General features: G+C 26.1%; 1 protein-coding gene and 1 long non-coding RNA gene across 2 annotated transcripts in view; one reads left to right on the top strand and one right to left on the bottom strand.

Moving 5' to 3' along the window:
- Positions 1–21,483, top strand: part of Rbp6 (RNA-binding protein 6) — a 967,859-nt gene that overhangs the window by 138,977 nt on the left and 807,399 nt on the right. Inside the window, exon 2 of the mRNA XM_075364169.1 lies at positions 18,619–18,703. Coding sequence (XP_075220284.1) covers positions 18,619–18,703 — 85 coding nt within the window. The remainder of the gene's footprint in view (positions 1–18,618; positions 18,704–21,483) is intronic.
- Positions 10,174–14,272, bottom strand: LOC142323871 (uncharacterized). The gene is made up of 2 exons (XR_012756176.1): positions 14,099–14,272; positions 10,174–10,357 (listed from the first exon to the last, which is right to left on the bottom strand). It is a non-coding gene; the product is annotated as an uncharacterized LOC142323871 (long non-coding RNA).

Raw genomic sequence — 21,483 nt, 5'->3', positions numbered from 1 at the left:
CTACAGATTTACTGTTTATTTATTTATACTTTAAATTTAATTAATTAATTTATTATTGATGAATTTTAAGACAGCTGTGAATTAAATTAACAATTACTATTTATTATAAAATATATTTTTAAATATTACTGTAAAGAAATTTTTATGATTTTAAATAATAATAATAATGCTTTATATTCAATATTTCGTTTGAAAATATATTATTTGGAAAAGATTAGTACAATATATAATTCAAAATATATCAGAAGTATACATTCCTACAACTTAATTTAAAAATCGTAAGCTGGAAAGTAGAGTATTGTATTAAGGATAAAATAATACTATAAATGAAACCAAAACACTTTAATAAAACAATAAAGAAATAGGTAAAATATTACTAAATACAAAATTAATATCATTATTACTGCTAATACAATCGTGCTATAATTATCTTCGTGAAAATAAACAGTTTCCTTTAATAAAGAAAATAAATTTATTATAGTAAATAAAACAATGCAATTTAAAAAAAAAAAATAGAAGTAAACAAAGTTTATAAATTATAAAAAATTAAAATAAATTTTATAAAGTTGTATGATGTGTCGAAAAGTTGGAAGAAATTCATCGTTCAATATTTATAATTTTAAATTATCTAAGTTAAAACACCTATCTTTCACGGTTTCAGCAACTTTAAAAAAATAAATAAATGTAATAATAATGATGAATGTATTATATGTAAGGGAACTGATATTTAAAAAAAAAGTAAAAAATAAAAAAATAATAAAACATAACATTAACCTTCCAAAAAAGTGAGTATTATTGGTTTATTTAAAGTGATGACAAGGCCGTGACAAGATTTGTGATAAAATTCACGTGAAACGTTAAATCCTTTTTCGAGATAATAACAGTTTTAAACTTGAAATTCCATTAAAAAACCTTCTATCAACCCAAGATGTCATGATAGAAAAAAATGTGGTGGAAAATTGCATTCGTGGTTTTTTTTTTATTTTATAGGCAACTAAACCACTTTCATGCATAAATGTCTTTCTTTTTTTAGAATGTTAATTATTTACGAATAAATTATATAAATATCTAATTAAATTTATACGCAAGTCAGTGGTGGTAAAAGAAAATATAATTATATAATCGATCTTATCATAACATAAATAATTACATTTTATTTAACTAGTACTTTAGCTGTAGTACTGGAAGCTTTTTTCTTAATTACACTTATTACATTTTAAAACGTTGAATTGATTGTTAAGGAATTTCTCATCGTATTTATAATAAATAACTGATCGTTCTTGAAAAATATAATTTTGTCTTTATGTTATGTATATACTTCTTATTTTACTGATTAACATGAAATAATTGATCGGAAATTATATAACTAAATCTGAATTCCAATCGCAAGCTTGCACCAAGGAAATTGATGTCAGTATAAGGCTTCCCGTAAAAAGGAGGAATAAATTAAACACTCTAAAATTTAACCGCTGAATTTTACCAGGTATAAAAAAATAACTACTCTAATTCTCAGAACTCTATATTTCAATTTCCAAAATCGAACTAAAGCGCTTTCAAAATAAGGTAGAATATGCATATGCATACTCAACCCAACTTATATAACAAAGGGCATTCGTTACTAAAATTCCTCTATAAGGGTCCTCTATAAGGAAAAAATTATTCCACGTTATGTTATCCATTGAATATCCGGATCACCGCTGCACGCTCGGTTCCGTGCAGTGAACTAAATTCCGAAAGTTTGCCGCTCGACTGAACGACCGTATTTTGATCCCTGTTTCAGAATTACCCGGGTGTCATAATGCCTGGTATTATGGGCAGATTTTAGTAAATTGAGGGGTGGAAATAACTTTAAAAAATTGATCATATCAACCGTTACAGGTTTGTATTCGTAGGAGGTTGAAGTGGACCATATCTTTCAGAGTTCGGAAAGTAGTTGCGCTTATAAATTCAGGCGATCTCTTATTTGATTTGGCCATTTTGTGATTGGACTGATCTTTGAGAATGGTGGACTTTCCATCGTTTTATTCGATGTTTAGAACTAATTTTGTTGCTCTGAGAGGCCAAGCATTTCCTGTTATCTTTAAAATTCGGAATTTTTACGATTTTTTTTTTTTTAAGTCAGAATTGACAGAAAGATAAAGAATGGATAAAATACTCTTTAAAAAGAAGTTATCTATTCTTGGTAGCAAGTATGGCTTAAGTATATTTACAGTTAACAAATATTTTATTTGATTTTCACAAAATTATTTAAAAAAAATCACAACAGCTGTTAACCAAAAGCAGTTGTTTACCTTTTTCTTTTTGTCACCTGAGGAAGGTATTGTCTACTGAAAGAGCTCTTGTGATATTTTAACATAATTTTTTTGAAAATCAAATTTATTTTGTTTTGTTATGATGGATTTTCGTCAATTAAAGGCTTCATCCATCGATTATTTACGGTTAATTAGCTTTTGTTTTTGTAGATAGAATTTTTATTTTAAATAAAAAGTGATATTCGTGATCACGATTTTAAAAAAAATCTCTTGTCCAAAACTAAGTATATTTAAAATCGGCTCCATAAAGTAAATAGTTTGATAATAAGCGTATGATACGGAGTTCTTAAGGAACTCCCATAATAAGTCAATCCATAACATGAGTTACCAGTAAGCAGTAATATTAAAGTTAATTAGTAAAAAAATATATCTATCAACACTTCATAGTCGATAAAAACAAACAATTAACAAATAGAAACAAAGAGCCAGTAAAAAAAAAAAAACAAATAGCTAATTAAGAGATAGATAGTCGAACAAAGAACAAAGAACTTGTTACTAAGCAATAAAATAAATAAATAAAGAAGTAAACAAAAATAACATCACTAGATTTGGCGATAGTCACTGCAAGTTGTCACCCAGTAGCTCCCTAGATCATCAAGCACGTGGAGACGTTTCAAACTTCGGACGTCCCCTCTGACATCAAGTAGAATGATATTTACTTGATATCAATCAAGTACTTGATATCCCGTCTCACAATCTCACGAACCGTCGTAAGCTCCAGATCTTCCTGAACCTTATTCCGTGTGAACCATGGCGTCTCTGCAATTGTTGTTCCTTGTTTTGGAATCGTGGTATAATATCTACGTTACTATTACTTGCTGTCCTCCACAACTCCACGCCATAAGTCCAGATTGGTCGTAGGATAACTTTGTAAATCAGAACTTTATTGAACAACATGAGGTGTGAGTTCCTCCGCAACAGCCAATGCAGTGTTCTGTATTTTATATTCTCTTGTTTTCTTTTCATCCTCACGTGACACTTCCAGATCAAACGCTGATCTAAGTGAATTCCTTGGTACCGCACAGTCTCTGTTTGTGGGATCAGAACATCATCCATGTTCACACTGGGACAGTCATCTCTTTTCATGGCGAATGTAACGTGCTTTGATTTATCCTGATTAAATAAGAAGTTTCCAGATACAGGGAAAAGATGCTATCATGCCTTCAAGGAGGTGTAACTTATTATGAAGGAAGTAACGTTATTGTACCCAAACAACTTTTAAAAATTAATTTCAAATTTTTATTTTTCTTAAGTTTATTTTTAATTTAGTTTTTCTCATATATTTTAATGGTTTCAGTTGTTTTATAACTGAGCATAACGTAACAAAGGAAAAACAGACTAAAACTTATTGTACTTTGTTAAGGTGCATTAGTAACAATTTTTTTTTTTTATAAATAAAACAACTCCGATTTTTAAAAAATAAAAATAGTATAACAATGTTAACGATTTTCAGTATCCATCTTGACATATATGTTAGTAGGTTAGTAGCTCTTTATTCTTTATATTATGACTCTTTTAAAAATAACTGACTTCACCAATTACTTTACTGAATACCTGTTACAGTGCAAATTTTATTACGTGCCGTCTTTTAACGGTCTTACGGGTTTCTTTAGTTGAAAATTTTACTGTTTAGATAAGTTTTGTGATTGCAATATTGTTATTTTTAAAGAAACAAATTGATGTAAATGTAGTTGTAAACTAAAGATCCTAAAATTAAACCTTTAGCAGTAAATTAACTCTTAAATAGGAAAATAGATGAAATTTATATTTTATTATGTGTGTAAGTTAAAACATAATTTTTTCCCCCTTTAATTTCAGCTGTGTAGAAAATCCCTGCATGTATTTTTTTTTTTTTTTTGCTATTCGTGTATATTAAAAAATAATTTGTATAAGATTGTGAATATTCTATGTATAGATAAGTCAATGAAACGTCGAATAAAAACACAACTTTTTCCGGTAATTATAGATCCCATTTTCATTAAAAATTAGATTTGATGAACTATTGGATGGATAAACTACAGGTTGGTTCTGCTTACAGAATTCTACAGAAACGGAGGTCATTTTATGGCTGTAAAACTATATTTTCTGACCCTCAACATCTATCGAAATTATGTGGTGCGATCAACTTAAACGATTAAAGTCTGGCTGAAGAACTTTGAAGAAACTGGTTTATCGTTGAACAAGAAATCCCAAACCGACTGAACAGTATCATTCGGTTTTACTTGTTTTTTTGAACAATCGTGGTCAAAGGGATTCTTTATAAGGATTTACCACAAGAATCTGTATAAGATTTAAGTCGTGTAATCACCAAATGATGTTTCTCGAGTTAATCGTATGACTTAACTTCCGACATTTAAATTTTAAAAATATTAACAAAGACGTTATTTACAGTCTTGCTAATAAGTAAAATATAATCAAAACTCCCGGTATTAGGCAACAAATAATCCTATAATTGTATAAAGAATCCTTTTTCAGTAAAAAATTCACCAAACTATGTTCCACAGGATCCTCTAAAATAATCTGTTCATATTTTTTTGATGACAATCATGGGAATGCTATAATCTTCACGTCAGAGCAATATGTTTGACTTAATTGAATAATTTGGGACATAATTGTTTCCAGAAACGGCGATACCCCTTGGTCTGCGATGTAGTCGGATCTCACAGTATGCGATTTTTCCTCTATTTGAAGAGTAAATACCACTAAACAATGAAGAGGTTAAAGAAAAAGATTCGTCGCAAACCACCGTATTTCCTGTGGTTATGTAATGTGTCGTGGAAAAATATGGGAGTTTAAAATTATGACATTCTTCAACACGTACTGTTCAGAACTTAATATGGTTTAAGGTTCAATTAAATGCTAACAAATAAACTACCAATATGTACATTTTTTTTTATTGCATAGTAAAAAGGTATCAGACTTTTAAAATCGCTTATCTTATTGGCTCCCCCCAGTACTGTATTATTTGCACAAGTTAATAAGAATAATTTGGCTTTTCAATCAATATCTAACACTGATTTTTGTTGCTTTTACATCATAGTTGCAAGTGAAGTTAAAACTCGTGAATAATTGTAGTCAACAAAACAAATTAAACTTTTAGAATAGATATCAAATCAAAGTATCATACAAGAACACATTCAAATTGAACAAATAGAATATTACAAGAGTATGCAAATTTTTGCCGTTTTAACTTCTATAACTTTTCAAAACTCCACATTGGGTAAACAGTATACATCTTCAATAAGCATATTAAAATATTTTACAGTAAGGACAAATTAAACATTACTAAAAGCTCTTACAGAAATATATGGCAAATTTAAAGAAATTAATGCTACAACTGAGCTCTAACACATGTATTATATTACACTGGCACTCCTATTATCTGGATTGACATTGACAGGCAGAATCTCGATAAATGGAAAATTAAAAACGGTTTATCATACATACTGTACTAATATTGAACTAGTTTAAAAAATAAATATTTTCAAAAAATGCAACACTCCCCATTTTTGACATGTTCACCATACTTTACCTGTAATGTAGCTATTCTAGTTCGAGGTGTAGTATGTTCGCCGGGAAAATAAAAATACATAGAGATATATCAAATTGAAAATATCTCTTTTTTTAATTTGTTAAAAGCATTAATGACTATTGAAGGTTATCTTGTTTAGTTGATATAACATTGATTCAAAAAAACTAAAAAAAATGTAATGAAAATGTGATTAAAATAACGTAATAAGATTAGTAGATTAACAGGTGAATTTCCGGTCGTCTAAATTTGTAAAAAAAAAATTAAACATATAATAGGAAGCTTTTAAAAGCTTTTTTAACGTAAATTAATTAAATTAATAGTAATGTTGTTTACCTTTTATACTTTTTCTTTAGTTAAACCATCTGACTACAATGTTTTTAAAAAGTAATAATGACAGAAATAAAAAAAAATTAAATCGTAATTTAGATTTTTTTTAATGAAATAATAAATAATTAAAAATGTTTTTTAATATTTAAAAAAAAAATAATAATAGGTTTACTACGTATTGTAGTAAATATATAAACTACAAGCTCGGAGTTCCTTTTTCCATGCTTATTTTCTTTAATGTCCTTTTTATTTCTGCTGATTGACTCTTTTATTTTATCTTTTGCTGATTGACTACGTCAGTATGTAATAGATAAAATTAATTTATCACTTTTTTTTGGGGGAAGAATATAAAAATTTTAATCATGTGTTAACGGTAGTAATATCTGATCAAAAGCAGTAATTATAGTAATACAGCTCCAATTTTTTGATAAAATCATTTATTGATGATTACCCAAATATTTTGATAAAATTGAAAATAATTAAATTTACTCAAATTAATAAATGGTTAGTCGTTTTCTAAAATTTGTTATTTAAAATTTAAGCCTGGATGTGTGTATAGAGTTAAACGAAATGAAAATTTATTTATAATGCTAAACCACGTAATTCTGCAATATAGTAAAACAATATTTATTCAAGATTTTATAAATTTATGAAGACGTCGGAATTATATATAAATTAATTCAGAGATTAATATTTTCACAGATCAACGGTGTACGTAAAATATTATGTATTACACTTACTTACACTCTAACTTACTGTTGATTATTCTTGAATTCGTCGGTACTTTCAGTAATATTTTACTGTTGATTCCATTTATATATTTCCTTTTCATCAACTTCAACCTTTTCAGCTTCAATTAATCAAATACAGCATTTCAAAATGACTCATCTGTGTTCGGTCTTTTACTTTGTAGGCAGGCACATCGATACACATATATATTATGTGTTTATATATGCGTGAATCTCTTTAATCAAAATTATTATTACAAAGTTCCGCTGAATAAGTAGATTTTCCTTTATTTAGATAAATTATTCAAAGTGCTGATTCTAATATAATTGTTAACGAAGCAGTATAAACTTTCAGTGGTATTATCATACACAGTATTATGTTTAATTTTTTTAATTAGCAAGAGGATACTTTTGAATTAGGTGAGTTATTAAAAAAAAAAAAAGAATTATAATTTATTATTTATTCTTTTACTGGCATAAAACATAATAGAATGTTTCTTGTTATTTCTTTCGTTTGATGCCCATTATGAATCAGAAAAAAAATACAAATATTACCTTTAAATTGATATTCTCTTTTGTATCTAAAATACGCTTTTTAAACATTTTGTGCTATTTTCATTAGTGATAGTAGATCACATAATCTTTTACATTAACTTCAATTCGACATTCTGGTGAATATTTAAAACTTCATCTATTTTAAAGGTAATATTAAATTGATTTTTACGGCAAAATAATTGCCTTAAACTATCAGTTTCAATACAACTATTCTTATAGAAAATTCATGACTAATCGATCTAAAGAAATTTTTCAGTTGAGTAAAAAGGATTTAACCATTGGAAATAATGTTTCTGAAATGAGTTAATGAAAAATTTTTGATGGAGGCAGGCAAAAAAAATTAAAAGTCCTACAGTACAGCAATAGATTACTTCCCCTTATTCTAGAACGGGCATGCAGATTGGATCTAATAATAGTGTTGTTGTATACATTTCTCTTATATAAATATCCAAATTATTTTTAAAATGTATTAATATATATTATTTAAACAAATATTAGCAATAATAATAATTCTTCAGTTTATAAACAATGGGTCTGTTTTAGATTTATTCTGTCTGCTTTCTTTTGATTCAGCAAAAATTCCTAGCTGAAAAAATATGCGCGCCTCCCCCCCCCCCCCAAAAGTGAATAACATAAATTTCATGCAAGAAAGGGTAAAATAAAAGAAAATCAAAGAAATTCAGGGAAACGATTTGCTTCACAAAAAAATAAAAAAACGGTTTGTATATTTACTACATACATATTGTTTCACTGAAAACATAATTTCCTGTTATCGTTCCTTTTCATTGCAAAATCAAGCTTATTCGCAAACCAAGTATCGGCTTTGTTGAAAAATTCAATCTTAAGATCGAAAAATCTTTAATCAGGATTAGACATCAGCGAAAATAATTGAATTAAATCATACGAAAAGAAAATATCTCCTTATACGAAAGTAAATAATCAATAATGGCCTTAATTAGATTGTATTACTTTGTTTTAGTGATGAAAAGTTCGTGAAAAAAAATTGTCATAAAAGACAGGTAAGGTAACAATGGAAGGCTGTTTTTATTTAATAACCATCTTCATAAAATTTACGAACTCTTGCGTACTTTTCTGCGCAAGAAGACTGACATTTCGTTTCTGACGCCTTCACTATTTCGCAGCCAAAAACCCATTAATTTTCATAGTGCAAAGTACTACAAACGTTTGATTAACGTATGTACTCACAAGAACAAAGTTTAAACTTGCCACCTCTGTGTTTCACTGCATTACCGCGTATGAAAAATACACGAATACAAAGTCATAACCTCAATTTGAGGTTATGTGTCTGTTAACCTTAAATTGAACGTAACTGAAGAAAGACTTCTCAAATTTTAATAAAATTTTAACATGCAGGGGTTTAGATATACTAATATAGCGTATCTAAATTTCAATGAAATTGTTTTAGTAGTTTTGGAGATTTTCGAGATTTATACATAGGCGTGTATATTTATTTATTTATTTCTTTATAGGAAATTACATTTTAAGTGAATCTTATGATCGTACTCCTCATACCTCAAAACGTAAATAAAATTCTATTTCACTCCCCAATCCTACCGTTGGACCGAAAGTAATACCGTACTTTTCTTTGAAAAGTCGTTAAAAAATGAATTAAATTTTAGTTTATTTTACTCCATAAGGCAATCTAAAAATCTTTTTGGAACTAAAATTTAATTAACCTTTTTAGAGTTTAGTCAAAATTGTGAATTTTTACGATGGATATGAATTTATTTCAATATTTTAATTTCAGTACTAATAGATTGATATGAAGGTAATCCAATACGATATTTTTTCAAATGAAATCTTGTTTTTATTAGTCCCCAGATTGATTTAATAAATTTACCATTTTATATTTACTTTTTTATAAAAACATTTACTTAAACATATCCCTAAACATTTGCTTTGAATTTTTATTTTTTTTCTTACATTTTTTATTCTTTTAATTTCTTTTTATTATAAAAGTAACTCTCATGAATTTATACATATATGAAATCTTATTGTGACCTTATAAATTAATGGATAAATTTTTTAAGCTTTTAAAAATTTAATTTATTTTAAAAATATATTAAACAGTGTTTATAATAAACCATATCCTTGTCTCTAATGCTTAGTTGAAACAATCTCTTATCTTTTTTCTTCTTCATTAATTTATTTTATTTTCATGTTAAATATTTATCGTATTATTTTTTCATATTATTAAATAACATATATCATATTTATTAAATAGTTTAATAAATACTTTTATTATTTGGTTTTACTGAAAAATAATAATAATGTTATAACATTTTTTCTTGAAATACGCTTAGTCAGCTAGCGTGAACGTTGAACCTCACTGTCCCTTCCACTTTCTTTCTTGATATGATCCCGCTTCTTTGTTTCTTTCCGTATATTTATAAGTCTGCCATATCAGCTTTAACAACAGTAGATATGTAGTCAAAATTTATTATATTAAATTTTCTCTCAAACATAAAATAATAATTTTTGTTTATTTATAATAGAACTCCAAAATATAAGGAAAATGTAAAACTAAAGCGTTTTTTGATTGTTAGACAATCATCGATAATAGGTAAACAGGAATTTGTAAAAGTAAAAATATAAATATAGAAATGGAACCAACCCAAGTGGAGTAAGCGAATGAGCGACGTTAAGCAGTTGATAAAATTATATTTAGTGCTAAAGATTTAATAAATTTTACATTGCATACGTTTTCTAAATTTTTTTTATTCAACATATTAAGGATCCACTTATTCATAATAATATATATGTACTTTTAGGTGAAAATATTTTTCAAATTAGAATCTCATTTACTCTTGACCTAGTAAATGAATCGCCTTTTATTTCATTGAACGATAAAGTAATAATTATCCGTATGCCGACAGCTTCTTCTGTAAAAAAAAGAAAACATGCGTAATTAATTAATTGTCAGCGAAATTTATGTAAAATATATTGAAATATGAAAATAAATTTCATATTATATATATTATTTCAACATTCTTTTTCATTTAAAAAATTATTTCCTGATTGTTCTTGATTCATTAGAAAACAATTTATTACAAACCGATCCTTGGCTTTGTTGAAAAATTCAATCTTAAGATCAAAAAATCCTCAATAACGATTAGATCATCAGTACAAAAATAATTGTCATCTGATTTTACGTAATTATGTAGATCGTAATATCATTTTAAAGACATTCCTGTACGTTAATAAGAAAAATGGAAAGTAGCAAAGAAAATGATTTTATTATTTAATTATTAAATTTCTCTTACTTATATATTTAGCATATCATAAACAAAGGTTTTTTTTTAACTTTCACACGTTTAGCATTGCAGAATCTGCTGGTTTTCTTGTAGTAAAAATTAGAGTATTAATCTATACATTTATTTCTTTTAATGATTGAAATAAATTTTGTATTGACTAAATAACAACAGAATGGTTTTTTAAATAAACTTGGACAAAATTTTTAATAAATTTTAACAAATACTATTCATTCTTATCGACAAAGTTTTAGTAAAGTTAAAAGTATATTCAACACTACTATTGGTGAAAACTTGATATTTCGTAAAAGATTTTGTATTACTTCGTTGTTAGTTATAGGAAAAATTATCTTGTTTTTGTTTAATATATTATATCAACACCGTTTATAGCACACCAATTAGACAATTTAATTACGTATTACGATTAATTGAATTTTTATTTATTCTGATTCGTCGGTCTATTCACTCATGTGATTGGTTGAAAAATTAAATAAATATGATTGATTCAAATTTTGTTTATTGCAATTGGTTGGTCAGAAATTATATTTTGTATATATTGTAATTAGTTATTGAACAATACTCATATTTTGTGATACCTAGATATATTATTACAAATAATAAAAATGTTTGTTAATATATTTTATGTTTTTACTACGTCTAAATTTACAGTTAACTGGAGTTTTCCAATTAATTGCTTGGAACACGCTATTAGAAAAAAAGTATTATTTAAAACAGAGCTAGAACAGTTTGTAATGGATATAAAGAAAAGAGACTGAAAAACAGTAAAAAGTAGACAACCTAAAAACGTAATGCCAACAGGACTCAAAGTTTAACATAAAATAGAGGAAATTAAATATGTTCATGGTGTAGTTAGGGACCTGGCTCAAGACATATAACATATATATTTTATATGTGGAAATTAAATGATAGATGCATGTATATATATATATATATATATTTGCAATATTTACATTAGCGCAAAATTTAGTTCAGTTATTGTTAAAAGGGAGTAAAAAAAATTAAGAAAAGTAAGTCTTAGATGACAAACATATAACTAACCGGCCTATTGTTGTAAAAATTGATTGTATGGTTATAGATTTGAAAGGAAAAGCTTCCAGCAAGAAACACCACTGAAATACCTTACTCTGGAAAGAATTACGATACTATTTGGTTAACTTTGTGTATTCAGATTTAATAGATATTTTATTTGAACTTATATGTATATATTTACTTTTCCTGCCTAACTTTACGAACTGAATTACGTTGATTTTACAAGCGTGTTTTGTGTGCGTGTGTGTGTATATACGTATGTGTGTACACTCTTTCACAACCATTTTGATTTGTGAACGCACAATTTCCGTTCATATCAAGTTTTGGAAACATCAAACAACGTTCAGCGGACAAAATGCAGTATCAGCAATTGTTAAAATTCGTCAAAATAACTGGATATATATAGATAAAGTTTGTGTAAATACAAAACTTCCCTCTTCAATTTGCTAACAAAACGGTAACGCATGAAAACAGAATCTGTCTCGCTCCGCTGATGATTTACATAGAATAGGGAAAATAAAGTTTAGGGTTTGTAATATAAATTTTTATACGTATGTATTTATTATACATATATATATATATATATATATATATATATATATATATGTATCAATTATTTATTTTTTCTAATGTTTATTTTTGAAAAACAATTTACTCATTAATTATTTAATGCTGCATGAAATAAAATTAGTTAAATTTAAGTTTTATATATGTGTTTTTCTATACAATATAATCTTAATATGTATTTTTTACTCATTTCATAAGCAAACATAATTAAAAACATGAAAGAAATTTATTATTTTTAAAGTACTTTTTATATTAATTGCTACATTAATAATATCTATTTTAATTTATTTTTATTTTTTTTTAATATTGGGGCCCTTTACACCCCGTAAGTGTTTGTGATTGTCCTTGTCTTTCATGTTTTAATGTTTATTGTGAAGTTTGTGTTTTTAAATAAAATAAGGGCCCTTTACACCCTTACATATGACGATCCTGATGGAGATAATAATTTCTTTTAAAGAATGTGACGAGGGCTAATGACCTTAGCAGTCGATGCCCGTAAAAATTCAGTTAAAAAAAAATAAAAAAAAATAAATCTATTATTATTTTTTTTTTAATTTAGCTAATCATTTAATATACCTTAAAACTTAATCGTTTAATAGTAATATAAAAAAAATATGAATAATTGATGTTGCATTAATGTAAAATGGATTATAAAACTAATAAACCAAACCGAAATAGTAAAATAAAAAAGTCTTCACTCAATAAAAGTTAACAATTGTTAGATATTTCTTCTGTTTTGTTTTTTAAAATTGAAGTTATTTTGGAAGGACGGAAAACCCCAGAAACTAACAAGACTCTTGACGCGACTGGTTCCAATCCGTTTTCAAATGTCACCAGCTTGTTTCCATAGTTACCAACGATTGTCTTTTTCAATCACTTACAAAGTGGCTGCCTAGAGACTTATAGTGTTTTCCATCTTTCTTATGTAAAAAACATAATTTATTGTATTATTATTTCAAACATTTTGAGTAAAAATATAATAAGTTATTTTGTATTTAGATACTTTTAAACATTTTTCCTATACAAAAAGTATTTATTTTTTTTTAATTTTGCTATAAACTACTTTATTGATATTTAATTTATTCATAGAAAAATAGCATCGTTTTTCTAAATTGTCTCGGTAAGTAGATTACTAGCCTCAAAATTCAAAATAATAAATGTTATTTCAACAACTTACATGTTTGAAATCCAAAGTAAAAGAAAATTAATGGGTACAAAATATTTCATACAAGCTTAAATAATGTAAACCGATTTTGAATGAAAAAACAGCAAATCTGAAGGAAGTTGAAAATTTCCATGAAAATCAATATTTTTGAATTTGCGATTAATTTTGGAAAAAATAATTTCACAGTTTCTAAAAGAAATAAAAAATTTTAAAATATATTACTCAATATGAAAAAACTATTATAAGTCCAGTCCCAGTTAAAATTATTTATATCTTATCCATCACTATATCACCACCGTTGTTTGATGTTAAGTTCATAATTTAATAGCAACAATTGTTAAAACACAGCCACAATGACAAATTTGAGTATTTTTATTTGATAAAATCTCGATTATTACTATCTACCAACGCAGTATAGAAATGAAAGAATTTATGATATTTTGTATTTCTACTTTTTAAATATTTTTACAGGATATTGTAATTCACTAATATCTACCTTTTAAATAAGCCAGATACATTTTTAATTATTATATTATGAGATGTTTAATGAATTTATATAAAATTAATTTGTTTTTTCACTGAATAAGTACCTTAATTTGATGTTTTACACTATCTGCCCGAAGTTTCTTATGCCTCTGACGCACGTAAAGTTCTTGAGATACATAGGGCATTAATCAGAGCTGCTTTCTCTGAGAATAATAGTCACTCTTTCCTCAGTTTCTGTGAAACTGAATGGTGAATAATCATTGTAAAACTGGACATTAATGTATTTCAGTAGTCTTGGCATACTGATACAGTATTTTTGGCAGCAAGAAATCCACTTAATTCCTAGCTTTCTTTAGTGAGCCTGGAATAAAATGCTTGTTATCTTGAGAATAACTATGCTAGCTTAAAGACTGATTTGTACCTCATGCCAGATAGTCTTTTTAGTTTTGACAAGTTATATTATACGTACGAAATTGTTTATAATTTTATATAAACGATTGTTTATAAATTTTGTAACATTGTTACAGTAAAATAAATTATTTTCTTCTTTTCAATTTTTTTACACGACTGCCCAGAAAGGAGTGTAATGTATTTAGGGTGTATGTATGTTTATATGTTTGTTCCACCGTAACAGTTCAACGGCTGAACCGATTTATATGAATGACCTCTTTATTTATTGTTTAAGTTTGCAAGATTATTGTAAGAATATTCTTTTATTTCATTCATAAATTGACTCATAATAGATAAATATTTCATTAAATTTTATATTAAGTTTTAGTAATATTAATAATGCTAACATTTACAGATATGCCAGGATTAATAAAATTAATTTTTACTTTTATTGTAATATTTTATAGGTCATTAATTTATAAGTAACCAAAATTGTTCCTACTACGTTATGTTTTTAAACATTGCTCTTAAAAAAAAGTTAATGAATTTAATTATCGATTCAAATACTTCAATTTAAAAAGGATTGAAATAAAACTAAGTAGATTTGCTATTGTTGTTCTTGTGGTGGTGTAGTCCGTTAATCTTCTGACTAGTTTTTCAGGATTTATATTTTATGTTTGTGCTTAGATACAACACATGCTAGTATACACAGGTATGGTAGTTGTTTTAGGCTTCTCCCCTCAGTTATCTTCTTAACGATTCAGTTGTGGTTTAGTTGCATGAATTTTTTTTTATCGTGTTATAGTGATCTTTATCGGTAGCTGTTATTTATGTATCAATAACATTTTACTGCAAATAAATAATTATATTTTATATTTATTAAATTATTTTTTATTAATAAATTAAATCTACTAATTTATTTATTTATGTGTAGTTATAAACTTTTTCTTGATCGTAAATAGTTGTTCAGATCTGGTTTTGTCGTGTTACGTTATTGTTGGACGTAAGAGTTTATATTTACACTTAAGCGACATAAATTTATAGCGGTAATATGCGTTTTTAAGTAATTAATTTTATAAAGTTTAGACAGAAAGGAATAAGAATGGTAATAAATAGTCTTTACCTTTTACACTGTAAATAAGAAAATAAATGTAAAATATTCTCTCTACGAAAATATATTCAGTATCGGTAATGCAAGTATTATATGGTAAGTGTGATAACGTGTCAAATTTATTTGTTAACTACCATTAACATAATAACAGTCTCAAGAGACCTGAAATAAATCATTAGTCTGAAAGAAATAACAAAGAAATAACAAAGCAACTAGCAGTAACAAGCTTCTCGTGAAAAAGTTTAATAATAAAAGTGAGGAGTAACGTAGTTTCCAATTGTCTTCTACTACGAGCCAAATATACAGTAACAAATAACCATGTTGAGCCCATCAAAATACAGATATTATTCAGCCCTACAACTATAAAATCTTTCTAATTACATAGGAGCTGTTTAATTAACACCGATACTGTCAGAGAAGGTAACTAACTCTTTCTGGTACCTTTTTTTTCTCATGTTTTTATTTTACTAGCATTATATCCGTAAGAAAAACTGAGAAAAATTCAGTGAAAAGTGATAAAATTAATACTCCTGTCTCCTGTAATAACACTGCTTCAACTTTGTAGAATAAATGTATACAGATGATAGTTAGAAAAATTAAATATTTTATTATTATGTATTCTCAACTTTCTGTAATACGTCATACATCCCCTTTTTAAAAAAATAATAATTATTGAACTGAAAAATATACATATGAATTTCTTCTATGTGTGGAACAGTGCAGTTAATATAACAGAAAAAAATTTGCAATTTTAGTAAAACGCAAATAACAGAAACGTTTCAGATTAAAACGTAAAACATGGAATTTCGTTTCACGTTTTAAAGCAAATTTATAATTTTTCTGGTAATCTACAATTTTAATAGCATTTATTCTAAAGTAAATTTACGATTTTTTATTATTTTCAGATAAAAATGTGAGAACTTTGTGTCATATTATGTTGTGTTATTAGGTGTGTGATAATATTAATAGATCTATGATAACATTAATTAGTTTTTATTTTAAAATTTTCATTATCAAATAGTTACTAAGAATTGCAAATTTATAATAAGTGTAAATTAAATCCTGTAATTTTTTCTTCATCAATTTTTTTATTGAATAATTTTTTTTATATGGATTTAAGATTTAACAAAAATGCTTTCAACCGAATTTATTTTTTTCCAGTAGCAGGGGTTTAAAAAATAGAGTGGACGTAACAGTAAAGGATAATGCAAAGGAATTAGCTGAATAGTTATCCACTCAGGACATAAATAGTTCTGAATTGATTGATTCTGTTTTTTCATTACCGTTATGACTCCTTTCCAAATATCTGCCGTTGAATTTGATAATTGTTAATTACGGTACGGTTCTATAAAAACGTTGAAAGTTTTTTTCTTGTTTACAATTTAGAATGTGTAGAATAATTAATTTTACGATTAGTTTTTCTTTAAATAATTGATTTTTTCTCAATAAAAAACCCGTGTTTCTCTGCACATAAGGGTTTTTATTTTTAACTTTTTTTTTTATCTTTTATTTTTTTATTCATTGTAACACAGTCTTTAACATTTCATTTTCTTCTTTTAAATTATATGAGGCGTTTTTAAAACATTATTTAATGCTAATTTAGATTTATCTGTTGTTCGGAATATGGGTTCTATGCTTCCTTTTAACTAAGCAATATATTTATAATCACTTTAAAAAACACGTATGAAAATATATAATCCTACTAAGACGAAATATTTATTCATTACAATGTAACTAAATTTTATTTTTAGTATTATACTTGATTGTAAAAAAAAAAAACAGTTACGGTTGGTAGTGGTCACCCAATTGTTTACATATATTGACTTTGAAATGAGGTTTTGTGTTTATGTGCACCTTATGCTTGCGTATAACCTTATGTATTGAGACCTTGATCCAGCAATAATTTCAAACATACGTCATTTATTAGTTTTACGAGAATATAAATTTTTATCACAAAATTTTATTTTTCTGGCTACATTAATTAAATTATAATTACCGGTTTAATGTTGTTTTTTTCAAAACCGGTTTTAAATATTTTTTCAAAATAGTTTTTATTCTGGTATGAACTTATTTCATTTCTTTTTCTTTAAAATTATTTTGGTAAAACTCAGTCTGTAGTAAACAACAAACTAAATTAAATTATTTTGAATTAAGCTTGCTTAAGTTTATATTGAAGATCTAATCATTAATAATTACGACACTACATAAATAATGTAATAATATTAAAATTTTGATATTCAACAAAATTTAAATATTGTTCAAATTAAGAAGTGGTAAATTTGTCTCTGTAACATAAACATCATTCACTGAAATAGATGAATAATGATAATGAGTTGAAATTTACAAAATTTAATTGCAACAGTTTGAGTGATGTAACAAATTTAATTATACCAACATTTAGAGTATGTTAGTGAATAATGATCTCATTAAATTTAAATGCCATCACAATGGTTGAATAAATAATCTATTATTATAAATTAGTTGTGTATTTGATAATTAATTACATCCTGTTTATTTTTAAAAAAAAAGTATTTATGTAATAATATAATGAAATCTAAAATATTATTATAAAATGTATCTAATATGTAGCAAAATATAAATAAATTATAGGAATAGTAATAACTAAATAGATCTTAGACGAATTATTTCAAATTAAATGAATCATTACATGATTAAATTTTAACAAATATGCTTTATTTTTATTATAGACCTAATTTTTAGAGAAGTGTTCGTGATAGGTTAGATCAGTTAGCATGAATTGAATGGTGGGGGTACTGTTGCTATGGAAACAGCTAATGAAATATTTAGACACTTTTTACATAATAATTGCTTTGAATTTCATGTTGTAAATACGAAATTTCTACTATGCTGCCCCTAAACTATATTAATACTATAATTAAAATTACTGTATTGATAATGTGAAGATCTCATTAAATAATTGTATGCTTAAAAAAAACATACACTTATGTAAAATATTTTATGTAACTTTCAACTACTTTCAAAACATTAATAAATATATATTGTATTTCTTATAACACCGTGGTTATGGTATATAAATTTATAGATATTTTTGTGCTGTTGTGCAGTTTTCATTATCTTTCTTTTCCTTGTTTGTTTCTCTAGGGGATTTGGTTTCATCACTTTCGCAGATCCTAATAGCGTAGATAAGGTCCTAGCTCAAGGAAGCCACGAACTTGATGGTAAAAAGGTATGGAAACAGTTTATTTTTCTAATATATTATTAAATAAATTTTAGTTTTAGTTGTGTTTTCAATTTTTATTTGTAAAGCTACAACATTATAAGCATTTAATAGATTTTTAGTATTTTATTATCCTTACAGTTTAATTTTTCTATTATCTGAATTCCATCTAATTGCAAGGTTTCCTGGAAATAAAATGTTATTTATAATTGATAAAAGCTCCAATGTAAAGTAAATTTGAGTACAATGCAAATTTTCATCCGCGTGTAATTTTAAAGTTTTATTGGTTTTAGTTTACTTGTTATTCCTGCTGCTACTGTTACTACTCCTGTTACTAATAGATGTATGCTATTCTACAATAACAGAATAAATTTCTCTTAAAATTTAAATTAATAAATTATTATATTCGTTCTAGAACACCCTGAATTCAATAACGAATGTTAAAACTTAATAACATTTATAACTAGAAAAAACAACAAATAATACTAAGTGTTTGTCAAAATCATAAATTCAAAGTATGATTTACCAAGTTTTCCTGTAGTTCTAGGAAATTTACAAGTAATATAGATTATTTCACTTCTGAAAAAAGTTTTGCTATAAATCTTGTAAAGTCTTTATCCTGAGCAAAATATATTTTTTTATTTATCTGAAAATTTTACAATGTTTTTTTCTTCAAAAACATGTGAAAATTTATTCATTTTTTTAAATTTTTACGCAATTTCATAGAGAGTTCTCAAAAGGTATTCAATTTATGACAATGTGAGCAACTACATTAACAAATAGAAATTTACCTTATAATAGATAAAAAAATAAAAATAACAATTGCGTTCTTGTAAATAAATACCGCATTATTATACCTCTGAGACAAAAAAAAAAATATTTTAACTTACCGTAACTCGAAAACTAAGTATTTCCTTATCTATGTTTTTTTTTTATGAATAATTTTCATTATTTATTGAGAAAAACGCTTATAAAATATAGCCGGAACCTTTTGAAACGCTCTCTTTGTGTATCTGTGTGTATGTATGTACATATATAATTGGTAAAAATATTCAAACGATATTGTGAGAGTTCCTCACGATGTACATCGATGTTACTGTACGAGGTGTTGAGAGGAGATCCAGTTGCTAATATTCAACGCTAATATCTAATTGCTCGTAGATTATTTTGTATTCTATTCAATATCACTTTTCAAAGGATCTATTATTTTTCTTTCTCTCTTTTTCATAAATTATTTTTCTTCTGCCGTAAATCCTGATGAAATCAATACAAATACTTTTGAAATTTTTTAATTTTTAGATTCCTTTTCTGCACAAAATTATTCGTATTTTACATCTTTCTTAATTAGTCAAAATGTTTAAATTTATGCTTCTATTTTTGGTTGCATTCGCAATTTGATCTGCAGCAGTCTTCCAATCGAATTTTTTTTTTTTTTTTAATATTTGTTTTGTACTTAATAGTTTCCATTATAAATTTTTTTACATAGGGAAGTGGGATCTTCCTCGGTAACCTTTCCACTACTTTCGATATCCTTTCATCAAGCAATCAATTTTTCGAATATTGTTTATACTATCGTGATTTTTTATTTTTTATACTTTATATCGATGAAATTTCCTCTGAGATAGTCTTTTTCTATCGTATCCCGTCTTTCAACTAATTCATATTAGAATTCTTCTTTAGCACTAGAAATAAATTCTCTCCCCTACAATACAGGTTTCATACCCGTTCAAGGTATTATTTAAACTAATAATAATATCTTTACCACTGTTAGTAATATTATTGCTTATTACATTTTTTAATATTACTACCTAAATAACAAAATGTTACTGCTCTATGTCTGCAGAAAACATTATTGGTTAAAAATAAGTATATTAATAATACGTTTTTTACATTTACGTATTTACTATTACATGTGCCATATTTTATCATATTCTTGGTAAATTTTTTTGTATTTATGAGATTTACTTAACACTTATAAATTCTTCAATTCCCGATTGTGGATGAAGTTCCACGACCTGTATGTGTGTGACTGTCTGTATGTGCCGGCGTTTGTCTGGATTCAGTTGTTTACGGCTATAATAATGTTATAAAAGTGAATCACTGGGAAAGGAAACCGCAGCTGGCTTGGTGGCAGTTATTTCCAGACGGTTAAATGTGATATATTACATTTTACTGTAATGTGTGTTAAACAATATTTGTCAAGTTCATGTAAAGTGCTTAATGACGATAATTTTAGTGTGTTATAATGTACCATAGTGAATCCCAGAGCCCACAAATGATTTGAACTGAGAACATTTTCTAATTAATGGTATAGGCCTTACTTTTGTAAAAGTTAACTACCGTTCATTGTAGATTTTACAGTATTATTAAATTAAATGCTATTACTATACGTTCCAGATGCTGTAAATTTTTTATTACAGTTTTGTATTTTATTTTCGTTGTCTTCTACAATTTTATTACCTACGCAATAATGATATATTGCATCTCTGACGGAATTAATTATTTTATTACTTGGGATTATACTAATAACTCATTTGTTTGTTAATAGATTTTCATTTACCCCCTTTTCTTTTCAATTTTATTTATTTGTTTACTTTGTTGTACATAATATACCTATTATATCCTCTATCCACTTTTGTCATACGTTAAAATTAACTTGTATAATTCCGTTTTATTCTTTGGTATTAAAATATCTGCAGTATTTTATTAGTAACTGTTTGTTATTACTCTGTTACCTGCAATTTTATTGAAGCTAAAAGACATTTACCTTATTGAGTAGAAATAATAAA

Source organism: Lycorma delicatula, chromosome 4 (genome assembly GCF_047948215.1).
Source record: "Lycorma delicatula isolate Av1 chromosome 4, ASM4794821v1, whole genome shotgun sequence".
Lineage (NCBI taxonomy): Eukaryota > Metazoa > Arthropoda > Insecta > Hemiptera > Fulgoridae > Lycorma > Lycorma delicatula.
The sequence above is the reverse complement of the archived record's forward strand: the minus strand, read 5'-3'. Positions and strand labels throughout refer to the sequence as shown.